The sequence below is a fragment of the Oncorhynchus clarkii genome, unplaced genomic scaffold, assembly GCF_045791955.1.
Source record: "Oncorhynchus clarkii lewisi isolate Uvic-CL-2024 unplaced genomic scaffold, UVic_Ocla_1.0 unplaced_contig_14094_pilon_pilon, whole genome shotgun sequence".
NCBI classification, from domain to species: Eukaryota; Metazoa; Chordata; class Actinopteri; order Salmoniformes; family Salmonidae; genus Oncorhynchus; species Oncorhynchus clarkii.
In genome coordinates, this window is record NW_027257993.1 from 83,635 (window position 1) to 101,055 (window position 17,421).

Sequence of the window (17,421 nt, forward strand, 5' to 3'; positions counted from 1 at the left end):
GCTCAGTCAGAAACAGTCAGCTCAGACAGAAACAGTCAGCTCAGTCAGAAACAGTCAGCTCAGACAGAAACAGTCAGACAGAAACAGACAGCTCAGTCAGAAACAGTCAAAAACAGTCAGCTCAGTCAGAAACAGTCAAAAACAGTCAGCTCAGTCAAAAACAGTCAGCTCAGTCAAAAACAGTCAGCTCAGTCAAAAACAGTCAGCTCAGTCAGAAACAGTCAGCTCAGTCAGAAACAGTCAGCTCAGTCAGAAACAGTCAGCTCAGTCAGAAACAGTCAGACAGAAACAGTCAGCCAGAAACAGTCAGCCAGAAACAGTCAGAAACAGTGAGCTCAGTCAGTCAGAAACAGTCAGCTCAGTTAGTCAGAAACAGACAGAAACAGTCAGCTCAGTCAGTCAGAAACAGACAGAAACAATCAGCTCAGTCAGACAGAAACAGTCAGCTCAGTCAGTCAGAAACAGTCAGCTCAGACAGAAACAGTCAGCTCAGACAGAAACAGTCAGCTCAGACAGAAACAGTCAGACAGAAACAGTCAGACAGAAACAGTCAGACAGAAACAGTCAGACAGAAACAGTCAGACAGAAACAGAAAGCTCAGTCAGAAACAGTCAAAAACAGTCAGCTCAGTCAGAAACAGTCAGCTCAGTCAAAAACAGTCAGCTCAGTCAAAAACAGTCAGCTCAGTCAGAAACAGTCAGCTCAGTCAGAAACAGTCAGCTCAGTCAGAAACAGACAGAAACAGTCAGCTCAGTCAGAAACAGTCAGCTCAGTCAGAAACAGTCAGCTCAGTCAAAAACAGTCAGCTCAGTCAAAAACAGTCAGCTCAGTCAAAAACAGTCAGCTCAGTCAAAAACAGTCAGCTCAGACAGAAACAGTCAGCTCAGTCAGTCAGAAACAGTCAGCTCAGTCAGAAAGAAACAGACAGCCCAGTCAGACAGAAACAGTCAGCTCAGTCAGAAACAGTCAGCTCAGTCAGAAACAGTCAGCTCAGTCAGAAACAGTCAGCTCAGTCAGAAACAGTCAGCTCAGTCAGAAACAGTCAGCTCAGTCAGAAACAGTCAGCTGTAGACTTTGGGAAGCGTGTGTGTGGACGTGTCTAAGGTGAAGGTTTAACTATACTTGAAGACCAGAAGTAGAATAGTAAACAAACTAAAATTTGACAAACTGGGAACATTTTGTTGGTCCCCATGAGGTAAAATGCTGTTTCTAGGGGGTTTAGAGGTTAAGGTTAGAATTAGGTTAAGGGTTAGGAGCTAGGGTTAGGAGGTAGGGTTAGGAGCTAGGGTTAAGGTTAGAATTAGGTTAAGGGTTAGGAGCTAGGGTTAGGAGCTAGGGTTAGGAGCTAGGGTTAGGAGCTAGGGTTAGGAGCTAGGGTTAAGGTTAGAATTAGGTTAAGGGTTAGGAGCTAGGGTTAGGAGCTAGGGTTAAGGTTAGGATTAGGTTAAGGGTTAGGAGCTAAGGATAGGAGCTAGGGTTAGGAGCTAGGGTTAAGTCTTTGGGTTAAGGATAGGTTTAGGTTAAGGGTTAGGAGCTAGGGTTAGGAGCTAGGGTTAAGGTTAGGATTAGGTTAAGGGTTAGGAGCTAGGGTTAGGAGCTAGGGTTAGGAGCTAGGGTTATGTTTTTGGGTTAAGGTTAGGATTAGGTTAAGAGTACGTGTTAGGTTTACAGAAAATGAATTGTGTGTCCCCGCAAGGTTAGCTGTGGGGGTGTACTCACCTTCTCGGCCACCTGTTCTCTCAGTACCTCGATGGGAACAGCCAGCAAACCCAATGCATTATGGGAGCTACGAAAAGCACTGGGGTCCACAGCCTATAAGACACAGTAAATAAGGGAGACAGAGAGAGAGGTGACTGGGGTCCTATAAGACAGTAAATAAGGGAGACAGAGAGAGAGGTGACTGGGGTCCTATAAGACAGTAAATAAGGGAGACAGAGAGAGAGAGGTGACTGGGGTCCTATAAGACAGTAAATAAGGGAGACAGAGAGAGAGGTGATTGGTGGATCAGGTAAAGCTCAGTGATTGGCTAAAAGTTTACCTTTCCCCTCAGGTCGTCTGTCTGTCGGAGGTAGACGCGGTTTCCTGTCTGGTCCGTCACGCTAACGTATCCCCCCTCGGCCGGGGGGCGCTTCAGAACGTGACACAACGTTGCCGCGGTGACTCTCCGAGGAGACTCCTGGATGGCTGCGAAGCCACTGATGTCCAAGATCACCGGGATTAGCTGGGGTCTACACACACACACACACACACTTTGATTTGAGAGTTCCTCATATTGACATTGGCTGCTGCCTCTGTTACTAATACGAATAGACTGAATGGGGCAGATCTATGCATCTATATATCTATGATCTAGATCTACGCAATCTGATAGTCAAACCAACTATATCAACACCAACCATCAGACAGGGCCTGAAACCACCTATTGGGACAGATCAATACCAACCATCAGACAGGGCCTGAAACCACCTATTGGGACAGATCAATACCAACTATATTAATACCAACCATCCGACAGGGCCTGAAACCACCTATTGGGACAGATCAATACCAACTATATCAACACCAACCATCAGACAGGGCCTGAAACCACCTATTAGGACAGATCAACACCAACTATATCAATACCAACCATCAGACAGGGCCTGAAACCACCTATTGGGACAGATCAATACCAACTATATCAACACCAACCATCAGACAGGGCCTGAAACCACCTATTGGGACAGATCAATACCAACCATCAGACAGGGCCTGAAACCACCTATTGGGACAGATCAATACCAACTATATCAACACCAACCATCAGACAGGGCCTGAAACCACCTATTGGGACAGATCAATACCAACCATCAGACAGGGCCTGAAACCACCTATTGGGACAGATCAATACCAACTATATCAATACCAACCATCAGACAGGGCCTGAAACCACCTATTGGGACAGATCAATACCAACTATATCAACACCAACCATCAGACAGGGCCTGAAACCACCTATTGGGACAGATCAATACCAACCATCAGACAGGGCCTGAAACCACCTATTGGGACAGATCAATACCAACCATCAGAGAGGGCCTGAAACCACCTATTGGGACAGATCAATACCAACTATATCAATACCAACCATCAGACAGGGCCTGAAACCACCTATTGGGACAGATCAATACCAACCATCAGACAGGGCCTGAAACCACCTATTGGGACAGATCAATACCAACCATCAGACAGGGCCTGAAACCACCTATTGGGACAGATCAATACCAACCATCAGACAGGGCCTGAAACCACCTATTGGGACAGATCAATACCAACCATCAGACAGGGCCTGAAACCACCTATTGGGACAGATCAATACCAACCATCAGACAGGGCCTGAAACCACCTATTGGGACAGATCAATACCAACTATATCAACACCAACCATCAGACAGGGCCTGAAACCACCTATTAGGACAGATCAATACCAACCATCAGACAGGGCCTGAAACCACCTATTGGGACAGATCAATACCAACTATATCAACATCAACCATCCGACAGGGCTTGAAACCACCTATTGGGACAGATCAATACCAACCATCAGACAGGGCCTGAAACCACCTATTGGGACAGATCAACACCAACCATCAGACAGGGCCTGAAACCACCTATTGGGACAGATCAATACCAACCATCAGACAGGGCCTGAAACCACCTATTGGGACAGATCAATACCAACCATCAGACAGGGCCTGAAACCACCTATTGGGACAGATCAACACCAACCATCAGACAGGGCCTGAAACCACCTATTGGGACAGATCAATACCAACCATCAGACAGGGCCTGAAACCACCTATTGGGACAGATCAACACCAACTATATCAATACCAACCATCAGACAGGGCCTGAAACCACCTATTGGGACAGATCAATACCAACCATCAGAGAGGGCCTGAAACCACCTATTGGGACAGATCAATACCAACTATATCAACACCAACCATCAGACAGGGCCTGAAACCACCTATTGGGACAGATCAATACCAACCATCAGACAGTGCCTGAAACCACCTATTGGGACAGATCAATACCAACTATATTAACACCAACCATCAGACAGGGCCTGAAACCACCTATTGGGACAGATCAACACCAACCATCAGACAGGGCCTGAAACCACCTATTGGGACAGATCAACACCAACCATCAGACAGGGCCTGAAACCACCTATTGGGGCAGATCAATACCAACCATCAGAGAGGGCCTGAAACCACCTATTGGGACAGATCAATACCAACTATATCAACACCAACCATCAGACAGGGCCTGAAACCACCTATTGGGACAGATCAATACCAACTATATTAACACCAACCATCAGACAGGGCCTGAAACCACCTATTGGGACAGATCAATACCAACCATCAGAGAGGGCCTGAAACCACCTATTGGGACAGATCAATACCAACTATATCAACACCAACCATCAGACAGGGCCTGAAACCACCTATTGGGACAGATCAATACCAACTATATCAACACCAACCATCAGACAGGGCCTGAAACCACCTATTGGGACAGATCAATAACAACTATATCAACACCAACCATCAGACAGGGCCTGAAACCACCTATTGGGACAGATCAATACCAACCATCAGACAGGGCCTGAAACCACCTATTGGGACAGATCAACACCAACCATCAGACAGGGCCTGAAACCACCTATTGGGACAGATCAATACCAACCATCAGACAGGGCCTGAAACCACCTATTGGGACAGATCAATACCAACCATCAGACAGGGCCTGAAACCACCTATTGGGACAGATCAATACCAACCATCAGACAGGGCCTGAAACCACCTATTGGGACAGATCAATACCAACCATCAGACAGGGCCTGAAACCACCTATTGGGACAGATCAATACCAACTATATCAACACCAACCATCAGACAGGGCCTGAAACCACCTATTGGGACAGATCAATACCAACCATCAGAGAGGGCCTGAAACCACCTATTGGGACAGATCAACACCAACCATCAGACAGGGCCTGAAACCACCTATTGGGACAGATCAATACCAACCATCATACAGGGCCTGAAACCACCTATTGGGACAGATCAATACCAACCATCAGACAGGGCCTGAAACCACCTATTGGAACAGATCAACACCAACTATATCAACACCAACCATCAGACAGGGCCTGAAACCACCTATTGGGACAGATCAACACCAACTATATCAATACCAACCATCAGACAGGGCCTGAACCCACCTATTGGGACAGATCAACACCAACCATCAGACAGGGCCTGAAACCACCTATTGGGACAGATCAATACCAACCATCAGACAGGGCCTGAAACCACCTATTGGGACAGATCAATACCAACCATCAGACAGGGCCTGAAACCACCTATTGGGACAGATCAATACCAACCATCAGACAGGGCCTGAAACCACCTATTGGGACAGATCAATACCAACCATCAGACAGGGCCTGAAACCACCTATTGAACGTAGCTTTGTTTGAGTTGGAGTTTCCATGTGACTAAACAAACCGTAAAGAGCTTGGGATGATGCATCTGGATATTAGAAGCTTACTTCCTGAACTGAATTACATCAAGGTCTGGGCTATGCAGACACATCTGGACATTAGGAGCTTACTTCCTGAACTGAATTACATCAAGTCATTATAATATAATATACACACAGAAATACAAGCCTTTGGTCATTAACATGGTCAAATCCAGAAATTATTATTTCGAAAACAAAACGTCTATTCTTTCAGTGAAATACGGAACCGTTCCGTATTTTATCGAACAGGTGGCATCCCTAAGTCTAAATATTGCTGTTACATTGCACAACCTTCAATGTTATGTCATAATTACGTAAAATTCTGGCAAATTAATTAAGGTCTTTGTTAGGAAGAAATGGACTTCACACCGTTCTCAACGAGCCAGGCGGGCCAAACTGCTGCATATACCCTGACTCTGCTTGCACTGAACGCAAGAGAAGTTACGCAATTTCCCTAGTTTATATTGCCTGTTAACATTAATTTATTTTAACTAAAAATGCAGGTTTAAAAAATATATATTTCTGTGTATTCATTTTAAGAAAGGCGTTTATGATTAGGTACATGTGTGCAACTTTTTTCCCCGAATACGCTTTTGTTAAATCATCGACCGTTTGGCGAAGTTGAAGTAGGCTGTGATTCGATGATAAATTAACAGGCACCGCATTGATTATATGCAACGCAGGACAAGCTAGTTAACCTAGTAATATCATCAACCATGTGTAGTTTAAATAGTGACTATGTGAGGATTGATGGTATTTTACAAGATAAGTTTAATGCTAGCTAGCAACTCGCCAAGGTCCTTTTGACGCTGCACTCGCGGAACAGGTGGTCAGCCTGCCACGCAGTCTCCTCGTGGAGTAACAGGTGGTCAGCCTGCCACGCAGTCTCCTCGTGGAGTAACAGGTGGTCAGCCTGCCACGCAGTCTCCTCGTGGAGTAACAGGTGGTCAGCCTGCCACGCAGTCTCCTCGTGGAGTAACAGGTGGTCAGCCTGCCACGCAGTCTCCTCGTGGAGTAACAGGTGGTCCGCCTGCCACGCAGTCTCCTCGTGGAGTAACAGGTGGTCAGCCTGCCACGCAGTCTCCTCGTGGATTGTAACGGGCCGACTCTTTTCTCTGTATATATCAATGATGTTGCTCTTGCTGCGGGCGATTCCCTGATCCACCTCTACGCAAACGACACCATTCTATATACTTCCGGCCCTTCCTTGGACACTGTGCTATCTAACCTCCAAACGAGCTTCAATGCCATTCAACACTCCTTCCGTGGCCTCAAACTGCTCTTAAACGCTAGTAAAATCAAATGCATGCTTTTCAACCGTTCGCTGCCTGTACCTGCACGCCTGACCAGCATCACCACCCTGGATGGTTCCGACCTTGAATATGTGGACATCTATAAGTACCTAGGTGTCTGGCTAGACTGTAAACTCTCCTTCCAGACTCATATCAAACATCTCCAATTGAAAATCAAATCTAGAATCGGCTTTCTATTCCGCAACAAAGCCTCCTTCACTCACGCAGCCAAACTTACCCTAGTAAAACTGACTATCCTACCGATCCTCGACTTCGGCGATGTCATCTACAAAATTGCTTCCAACACTCTACTCAGCAAACTGGATGCAGTTTATCACAGTGCCATCCGTTTTGTTACTAAAGCACCTTATACCACCCACCACTGCGACCTGTATGCTCTAGTCGGCTGGCCCTCGCTACATATTCGTCGCCAGACCCACTGGCTCCAGGTCATCTACAAGTCCATGCTAGGTAAAGCTCCGCCTTATCTCAGTTCACTAGTCACGATGGCAACACCCACCCGTAACACGCGCTCCAGCAGGTGTATCTCACTGATCATCCCTAAAGCCAACACCTCATTTGGCAGCCTTTCGTTCCAGTTCTCTGCTGCCTGTGACTGGAGTTGGAGACTTTTATCTACCTCACCAACTTCAAACATCTGCTATCTGAGCAGCTAACCGATCGCTGCAGCTGTACATAGTCTATCGGTAAATAGCCCACCCATTTTTACCTACCTCATCCCCATACTGTTTTTATTTATGTACTTTTCTGCTCTTTTGCACACCAATATCTCTACCTGTACATGACCATCTGATCATTTATCACTCCAGTGTTAATCTGCAAAATTTTAATAATTTGCCTACCTCCTCGTGCCTTTTGCACACAATGTATATAGACTCTCTTTTTTTCTACTGTGTTATTGACTTGTTAATTGTTTACTCCATGTGTAACTCTGTGTTGTCTGTTCACACTGCTTTGCTTTATCTTGGCCAGGTCGCAGTTGCAAATGAGAACTTGTTCTCAACTAGCCTACCTGGTTAAATAAAGGTAAAATAAATGTTTTTTTTTTTTTTTATAAACTGGCCATGCTCAGTGTCCAAATAGGCCGATTCACGGTTGATATGAAAACTTCTAAAATCAGCCCTAATTTAATTGGCCGTGCTGATTAATCTGCTGATTAATAGGTCCACCGCTAACATGAATGTGTAGTGTAATGTGTTTATTGTAGTGTAATGTGTTTATTGTAGTGTAATGTGTTTATTGTAGTTTAATGTGTATTGTGGTGCTGTACAGGACTTACCAGGAACAGACACTTGGTCTCAGCATTGACTCACTGTCTAAATAAAGACACCTTGGTCTCTTATTAGAGGACTGGTCAGCTGGTTCTAGTTGATGTACTAGTGGGTTATTAGAGGGCTGGTTCTAGTTGATGTAATAGTGGGTTATTGGAGGGCTGGTTCTAGTTGATGTACTAGTGGGTTATTAGAGAGCTGGTTCTAGTTGATGTACTAGTGGGTTATTAGAGGGCTGGTTCTAGTTGATGTACTAGTGGGTTATTAGAGGGCTGGTTCTAGTTGATGTACTAGTGGGTTATTAGAGAGCTGGTTCTAGTTGATGTACTAGTGGGTTATTACAGGGCTGGTTCTAGTTGATGTACTAGTGGGTTATTAGAGGGCTGGTCAGCTGGTTCTAGTTGATGTACTAGTGGGTTATTAGAGGGCTGGTTCTAGTTGATGTACTAGTGGGTTATTAGAGGGCTGGTTCTAGTTGATGTACTAGTGGGTTATTAGAGAGCTGGTTCTAGTTGATGTACTAGTGGGTTATTAGAGGGCTGGTTCTAGTTGATGTACTAGTGGGTTATTAGAGGGCTGATTCTAGTTGATGTACTAGTGGGTTATTAGAGGGCTGGTTCTAGTTGATGTACTAGTGGGTTATTAGAGGGCTGGCCAGCTGGTTCTAGTTGATGTACTAGTGGGTTATTAGAGGGCTGGTTCTAGCTGATGTACTAGTGGGTTATTAGAGGGCTGGCCAGCTGGTTCTAGTTGATGTACTAGTGGGTTATTAGAGGGCTGGTCAGATGGTTCTAGTTGATGTACTAGTGGGTTATTAGAGGGCTGGTTCTAGTTGATGTACTAGTGGGTTATTAGAGAGCTGGTTCTAGTTGATGTACTAGTGGGTTATTAGAGGGCTGGTCAGCTGGTTCTAGTTGATGTACTAGTGGGTTATTAGAGGGCTGGTCAGCTGGTTCCAGTTGATGTACTAGAGGGTTATTAGAGGGCTGGTTCTAGTTAAAGTACTAGTGGGTTATTAGAGGGCTGGTTCTAGTTGATGTACTAGAGGGTTATTAGAGGGCTGGTCAGCTGGTTCTAGTTGATGTACTAGTGGGTTATTAAAGAGGGCTGGTTCTAGTTGATGTACTAGCAGGTTATTAGAGGGCTGGTCAGCTGGTTCTAGTTGATGTACTAGTGGGTTATTAGAGGGCTGGTTCTAGTTGATGTACTAGCGGGTTATTAGAGAGCTGGTTCTAGTTGATGTACTAGTGGGTTATTAGAGGGCTAGTCAGCTGGTTCCAGTTGATGTACTAGAGGGTTATTAGAGGGCTGGTTCTAGTTGATGTACTAGAGGGTTATTAGAGGGCTGGTCAGCTGGTTCTAGTTGATGTACTAGTGGGTTATTAGAGGGCTGGTTCTAGTTGATGTACTAGTGGGTTATTAGAGGGCTGGTCAGCTGGTTCTAGTTGATGTACTAGTGGGTTATTAGAGGGCTGGTCAGCTGGTTCTAGTTGATGTACTAGTGGGTTATTAGAGAGCTGGTTCTAGTTGATGTACTAGAGGGTTATTAGAAGGCTGGTTCTAGTTGATGTACTAGTGGGTTATTAGAGGGCTGGTTCTAGTTGATGTACTAGTGGGTTATTAGAGGGCTGGTCAGCTGGTTCTAGTTGATGTACTAGTGGGTTATTAGAGGGCTGGTCAGCTGGTTCTAGTTGATGTACTAGAGGGTTATTAGAGGGCTGGTTCTAGTTGATGTACTAGTGGGTTATTAGAGGGCTGGTTCTAGTTGATGTACTAGTGGGTTATTAGAGGGCTGGTCAGCTGGTTCTAGTTGATGTACTAGAGGGTTATTAGAGGGCTGGTTCTAGTTGATGTACTAGTGGGTTATTAGAGGGCTGGGTCTAGTTGATGTACTAGTGGGTTATTAGAGGGCTGGTTCTAGTTTATGTACTAGTGGGTTATTAGAGGGCTGGTTCTAGTTGATGTACTAGAGGGTTATTAGAGGGCTGGTTCTAGTTGATGTACTAGTGGGTTATTAGAGGGCTGGTTCTAGTTGATGTACTAGTGGGTTATTAGAGGGCTGGTTCTAGTTGATGTACTAGTTGGTTATTAGAGGGCTGTTCAGCTGGTTCTAGTTGATGTACTAGAGGGTTATTAGAGGGCTGGTTCTAGTTGATGTACTAGTGGGTTATTAGAGGGCTGGTTCTAGTTGATGTACTAGTGGGTTATTAGAGGGTTGGATCTAGTTGACGTACTAGTGGGTTATTAGAAGGCTGGTCAGCTGGTTCTACTTGATGTACTAGTGGGTTATTAGAGGGCTGGTCAGCTGGTTCTAGTTGATGTACTAGTGGGTTATTAGAGAGCTGGTTCTAGTTGACGTACTAGTGGGTTATTAGAGGGCTGGTTCTAGTTGATGTACTAGTGGGTTATTAGAGGGCTGGTTCTAGTTGATGTACTAGTGGGTTATTAGAGGGCTGGTTCTAGTTGATGTACTTGTGGGTTATTAGAGGGCTGGTCAGCTGGTTCTAGTTGATGTACTTGTGGGTTATTAGAGGGCTGGTTCTAGTTGATGTACTAGTGGGTTATTAGAGGGCTGGTCAGCTGGTTCTAGTGGGTTATTACAGGGCTGGTTCTAGTTGATGTACTAGTGGGTTATTAGAGGGCTGGTCAGCTGGTTCTAGTTGATGTACTAGTGGGTTATTAGAGGGCTGGTTCTAGTTGATGTACTAGTGGGTTATTAGAGGGCTGGTTCTAGTTGATGTACTAGTGGGTTATTAGAGGGCTGGTTCTAGTTGATGTACTAGTGGGTTATTAGAGGGCTAGACAGCTGGTTCTAGTTAATGTACTAGTGGGTTATTCGAGGGTTGGATCTTGTTGACGTACTAGTGGGTTATTAGAGGGATGGTTCTAGTTGATGTACTAGTGGGTTATTAGAAGGCTGGTCAGCTGGTTCTACTTGATGTACTAGTGGGTTATTAGAGAGCTGGTCAGCTGGTTCTAGTTGATGCACTAGTGGGTTATTAGAGAGCTGGTTCTAGTTGATGTACTAGTGGGTAATTAGAGGGCTGGTCAGCTGGTTCTAGTTGATGTACTAGTGGGTTATTAGAGGGCTGGTTCTAGTTGATGTACTAGTGGGTAATTAGAGGGCTGGTCAGCTGGTTCTAGTTGATGTACTAGTGGGTTATTAGAGGGCTGGTTCTAGTTGATGTACTAGTGGGTAATTAGAGGGCTGGTCAGCTGGTTCTAGTTGATGTACTAGTGGGTTATTAGAGGGCTGGTTCTAGTTGATGTACTAGTGGGTAATTAGAGGGATGGTCAGCTGGTTCTAGTTGATGTACTAGTGGGTTATTAGAGGGCTGGTTCTAGTTGATGTACTAGTGGGTTATTAGAGGGCTGGTCAGCTGGTTCTAGTTGATGTACTAGTGGGTTATTAGAGGGCTGGTTCTAGTTGATGTACTAGTGGGTAATTAGAGGGATGGTCAGCTGGTTCTAGTTGATGTACTAGTGGGTTATTAGAGGGCTGGTTCTAGTTGATGTACTAGTGGGTTATTAGAGGGCTGGTCAGCTGGTTCTAGTTGATGTACTAGTGGGTTATTAGAAGCCTGGTCAGCTGGTTCTAGTTGATGTACTAGTGGGTTATTAGAGGGCTGGTCAGCTGGTTCTAGTTGATGTACTAGTGGGTTATTAGAGGGCTGGTCAGCTGGTTCTAGTTGATGTACTAGTGGGTTATTAGAGGGCTGGTCAGCTGGTTCTAGTTGATGTACTAGTGGGTTATTAGAGGGCTGGTTCTAGTTGATGTACTAGTGGGTTATTAGAGGGCTGGTTCTAGTTGATGTACTAGTGGGTTATTAGAGGGCTGGTCAGCTGGTTCTAGTTGATGTACTAGTGGGTTATTAGAGGGCTGGTTCTAGTTTATGTACTAGTGGGTTATTAGAGGGCTGGTTCTAGTTGATGTACTAGTAGGTTATTAGAAGGCTGGTCAGCTGGTTCTAGTTGATGTACTAGTGGGTTATTAGAGGGTTGGATCTAGTTGACGTACTAGTAGGTTATTAGAAGGCTGGTCAGCTGGTTCTACTTGATGTACTAGTGGGTTATTAGAGAGCTGGTTCTAGTTGATGTACTAGTGGGTAATTAGAGGGCTGGTCAGCTGGTTCTAGTTGATGTACTAGTGGGTTATTAGAGGGCTGGTTCTAGTTGATGTACTAGTGGGTAATTAGAGGGCTGGTCAGCTGGTTCTAGTTGATGTACTAGTGGGTTATTAGAGGGCTGGTTCTAGTTGATGTACTAGTGGGTAATTAGAGGGCTGGTCAGCTGGTTCTAGTTGATGTACTAGTGGGTTATTAGAGGGCTGGTTCTAGTTGATGTACTAGTGGGTAATTAGAGGGATGGTCAGCTGGTTCTAGTTGATGTACTAGTGGGTTATTAGAGGGCTGGTTCTAGTTGATGTACTAGTGGGTTATTAGAGGGCTGGTCAGCTGGTTCTAGTTGATGTACTAGTGGGTTATTAGAGGGCTGGTTCTAGTTGATGTACTAGTGGGTAATTAGAGGGATGGTCAGCTGGTTCTAGTTGATGTACTAGTGGGTTATTAGAGGGCTGGTTCTAGTTGATGTACTAGTGGGTTATTAGAGGGCTGGTCAGCTGGTTCTAGTTGATGTACTAGTGGGTTATTAGAGGGCTGGTCAGCTGGTTCTAGTTGATGTACTAGTGGGTTATTAGAGGGCTGGTCAGCTGGTTCTAGTTGATGTACTAGTGGGTTATTAGAGGGCTGGTCAGTTGGTTCTAGTTGATGTACTAGTGGGTTATTAGAGGGCTGGTCAGCTGGTTCTAGTTGATGTACTAGTGGGTTATTAGAGGGCTGGTTCTAGTTGATGTACTAGTGGGTAATTAGAGGGCTGGTCAGCTGGTTCTAGTTGATGTACTAGTGGGTTATTAGAGGGCTGGTTCTAGTTGATGTACTAGTGGGTTATTAGAGGGCTGGTCAGCTGGTTCTAGTTGATGTACTAGTGGGTTATTAGAGGGCTGGGTCAACTTGATGTACTAGTGGGTTATTAGAAGCCTGGTCAGCTGGTTCTAGTTGATGTACTAGTGGGTTATTAGAGGGCTGGTCAGCTGGTTCTAGTTGATGTACTAGTGGGTTATTAGAGGGCTGGTCAGCTGGTTCTAGTTGATGTACTAGTGGGTTATTAGAGGGCTGGTTCTAGTTGATGTACTAGTGGGTTATTAGAGGGCTGGTTCTAGTTGATGTACTAGTGGGTTATTAGAGGGCTGGTCAGCTGGTTCTAGTTGATGTACTAGTGGGTTATTAGAGGGCTGGTTCTAGTTTATGTACTAGTGGGTTATTAGAGGGCTGGTTCTAGTTGATGTACTAGTAGGTTATTAGAAGGCTGGTCAGCTGGTTCTAGTTGATGTACTAGTGGGTTATTAGAGGGTTGGATCTAGTTGACGTACTAGTAGGTTATTAGAAGGCTGGTCAGCTGGTTCTACTTGATGTACTAGTGGGTTATTAGAGAGCTGGTTCTAGTTGATGTACTAGTGGGTAATTAGAGGGCTGGTCAGCTGGTTCTAGTTGATGTACTAGTGGGTTATTAGAGGGCTGGTTCTAGTTGATGTACTAGTGGGTAATTAGAGGGCTGGTCAGCTGGTTCTAGTTGATGTACTAGTGGGTTATTAGAGGGCTGGTTCTAGTTGATGTACTAGTGGGTAATTAGAGGGCTGGTCAGCTGGTTCTAGTTGATGTACTAGTGGGTTATTAGAGGGCTGGTTCTAGTTGATGTACTAGTGGGTAATTAGAGGGATGGTCAGCTGGTTCTAGTTGATGTACTAGTGGGTTATTAGAGGGCTGGTTCTAGTTGATGTACTAGTGGGTTATTAGAGGGCTGGTCAGCTGGTTCTAGTTGATGTACTAGTGGGTTATTAGAGGGCTGGTTCTAGTTGATGTACTAGTGGGTAATTAGAGGGATGGTCAGCTGGTTCTAGTTGATGTACTAGTGGGTTATTAGAGGGCTGGTTCTAGTTGATGTACTAGTGGGTTATTAGAGGGCTAGTGGGTTATTAGAGGGCTGGTCAGCTGGTTCTAGTTGATGTACTAGTGGGTTATTAGAGGGCTGGTCAGCTGGTTCTAGTTGATGTACTAGTGGGTTATTAGAGGGCTGGTTCTAGTTGATGTACTAGTGGGTTATTAGAGGGCTGGTCAGCTGGTTCTAGTTGATGTACTAGTGGGTTATTAGAGGGCTGGTCAGTTGGTTCTAGTTGATGTACTAGTGGGTTATTAGAGGGCTGGTCAGCTGGTTCTAGTTGATGTACTAGTGGGTTATTAGAGGGCTGGTTCTAGTTGATGTACTAGTGGGTAATTAGAGGGCTGGTCAGCTGGTTCTAGTTGATGTACTAGTGGGTTATTAGAGGGCTGGTTCTAGTTGATGTACTAGTGGGTTATTAGAGGGCTGGTCAGCTGGTTCTAGTTGATGTACTAGTGGGTTATTAGAGGGCTGGGTCAACTTGATGTACTAGTGGGTTATTAGAAGCCTGGTCAGCTGGTTCTAGTTGATGTACTAGTGGGTTATTAGAGGGCTGGTCAGCTGGTTCTAGTTGATGTACTAGTGGGTTATTAGAGGGCTGGTCAGCTGGTTCTAGTTGATGTACTAGTGGGTTATTAGAGGGCTGGTTCTAGTTGATGTACTAGTGGGTTATTAGAGGGCTGGTTCTAGTTGATGTACTAGTGGGTTATTAGAGGGCTGGTCAGCTGGTTCTAGTTGATGTACTAGTGGGTTATTAGAGGGCTGGTTCTAGTTTATGTACTAGTGGGTTATTAGAGGGCTGGTTCTAGTTGATGTACTAGTAGGTTATTAGAAGGCTGGTCAGCTGGTTCTAGTTGATGTACTAGTGGGTTATTAGAGGGTTGGATCTAGTTGACGTACTAGTAGGTTATTAGAAGGCTGGTCAGCTGGTTCTACTTGATGTACTAGTGGGTTATTAGAGGGCTGGTCAGCTGGTTCTAGTTGATGTACTAGTGGGTTATTAGAGGGCTGGTTCTAGTTGATGTACTAGTGGGTTATTAGAGGGCTGGTCAGCTGGTTCTAGTTGATGTACTAGTGGGTTATTAGAGGGCTGGTTCTAGTTGATGTACTAGAGGGTTATTAGAGGGCTGGTCAGCTGGTTCTAGTTGATGTACTAGTGGGTTATTAGAGGGCTGGTCAGCTGGTTCTAGTTGATGTACTAGTGGGTTATTAGAGGGCTAGTCAGCTGGTTCCAGTTGATGTACTAGAGGGTTATTAGAGGGCTGGTTCTAGTTGATGTACTAGTGGGTTATTAGAGGGCTGGTTCTAGTTGATGTACTAGTGGGTTATTAGAGGGCTGGTCAGCTGGTTCTAGTTGATGTACTAGTGGGTTATTAGAGGGCTGGTCAGCTGGTTCTAGTTGATGTACTAGTGGGTTATTAGAGAGCTGGTTCTAGTTGATGTACTAGTGGGTTATTAGAGGGCTGGTTCTAGTTGATGTACTAGTGGGTTATTAGAGGGCTAGTCAGCTGGTTCCAGTTGATGTACAAGAGGGTTATTAGAGGGCTGGTTCTAGTTGATGTACTAGTGGGTTATTAGAGGGCTGGTTCTAGTTGATGTACAAGTGGGTTATTAGAGAGCTGGTCAACTGGTTCTAGTTGATGTACTAGTGGGTTATTAGAGGGCTGGTTCTAGTTGATGTACTAGTGGGTTATTAGAGGGCTGGTCAGCTGGTTCTAGTTGATGTACTAGTGGGTTAATAGAGGGCTGGTCAGCTGGTTCTAGTTGATGTACTAGAGGGTTATTAGAGGGCTGGTTCTAGTTGATGTACTAGTGGGTTATTAGAGGGCTGGGTCTAGTTTATGTACTAGTGGGTTATTAGAGGGCTGGTTCTAGTTGATGTACTAGTGGGTTATTAGAGGGCTGGTTCTAGTTGATGTACTAGTGGGTTATTAGAGGGCTGGTCAGCTGGTTCTAGTTGATGTACTAGTGGGTTATTAGAGGGCTGGTTCTAGTTGATGTACTAGTGGGTTATTAGAGGGCTGGTTCTAGTTGATGTACTAGTGGGTTATTAGAGGGCTGGTTCTAGTTGATGTACTAGTTGGTTATTAGAGGGCTGTTCAGCTGGTTCTAGTTGATGTACTAGTGGGTTATTAGAGGGCTGGTTCTAGTTGATGTACTAGTGGGTTATTAGAGGGCTGGGTCTAGTTGATGTACTAGTGGGTTATTAGAGGGCTGGTCAGCTGGTTCTAGTTGATGTACTAGAGGTTTATTAGAGGGCTGGTTCTAGTTGATGTACTAGTGGGTTATTAGAGGGTTGGTTCTAGTTGATGTACTAGTGGGTTATTAGAGGGCTGGTTCTAGTTGATGTACTAGTGGGTTATTAGAGTGCTGGTTCTAGTTGATGTACTAGTGGGTTATTAGAGGGTTGGATCTAGTTGACGTACTAGTGGGTTATTAGAAGGCTGGTCAGCTGGTTCTACTTGATGTACTAGTGGGTTATTAGAGGGCTGGTCAGCTGGTTCTAGTTGATGTACTAGTGGGTTATTAGAGAGCTGGTTCTAGTTGACATACTAGTGGGTTATTAAAGGGATGGTTCTAGTTGATGTACTAGTGGGTTATTAGAGGGCTGGTTCTAGTTGATGTACTAGTGGGTTATTAGAGGGCTGGTTCTAGTTGATGTACTTGTGGGTTATTAGAGGGCTGGTCAGCTGGTTCTAGTTGATGTACTTGTGGGTTATTAGAGGGCTGGTTCTAGTTGATGTACTAGTGGGTTATTAGAGGGCTGGTCAGCTGGTTCTAGTGGGTTATTACAGGGCTGGTTCTAGTTGATGTACTAGTGGGTTATTAGAGGGCTGGTCAGATGGTTCTAGTTGATGTACTAGTGGGTTATTAGAGGGCTGTTCAGCTGGTTCTAGTTGATGTACTAGTGGGTTATTAGAGGGCTGGTTCTAGTTGATGTACTAGTGGGTTATTAGAGGGCTGGGTCTAGTTGATGTACTAGTGGGTTATTAGAGGGCTGGTCAGCTGGTTCTAGTTGATGTACTAGAGGTTTATTAGAGGGCTGGTTCTAGTTGATGTACTAGTTGGTTATTAGAGGGCTGTTCAGCTGGTTCTAGTTGATGTACTAGTGGGTTATTAGAGGGCTGGTTCTAGTTGATGTACTAGTGGGTTATTAGAGGGCTGGGTCTAGTTGATGTACTAGTGGGTTATTAGAGGGCTGGTCAGCTGGTTCTAGTTGATGTACTAGAGGTTTATTAGAGGGCTGGTTCTAGTTGATGTACTAGTGG

The 17,421-nt window shown here is 45.0% G+C and overlaps 1 protein-coding gene across 3 annotated transcripts in view; it reads right to left on the minus strand.

Annotated features, from left to right (window-relative positions):
• Positions 1 to 17,421, minus strand: part of LOC139394425 (chromosome transmission fidelity protein 18 homolog) — a 79,196-nt gene that overhangs the window by 42,437 nt on the left and 19,338 nt on the right. For all 3 annotated transcript variants that reach the window (XR_011629822.1, XM_071142488.1, XM_071142491.1), the window contains exons 4-5: positions 2,039 to 2,228; positions 1,720 to 1,812 (exon numbers count right to left, since the gene is read on the minus strand). Coding sequence is in view for 2 of the 3 variants with exons in the window: in XM_071142488.1 (XP_070998589.1) it covers positions 1,720 to 1,812; positions 2,039 to 2,228 (283 nt within the window). In the remaining variant the exon portion in view is untranslated. The remainder of the gene's footprint in view (positions 1 to 1,719; positions 1,813 to 2,038; positions 2,229 to 17,421) is intronic.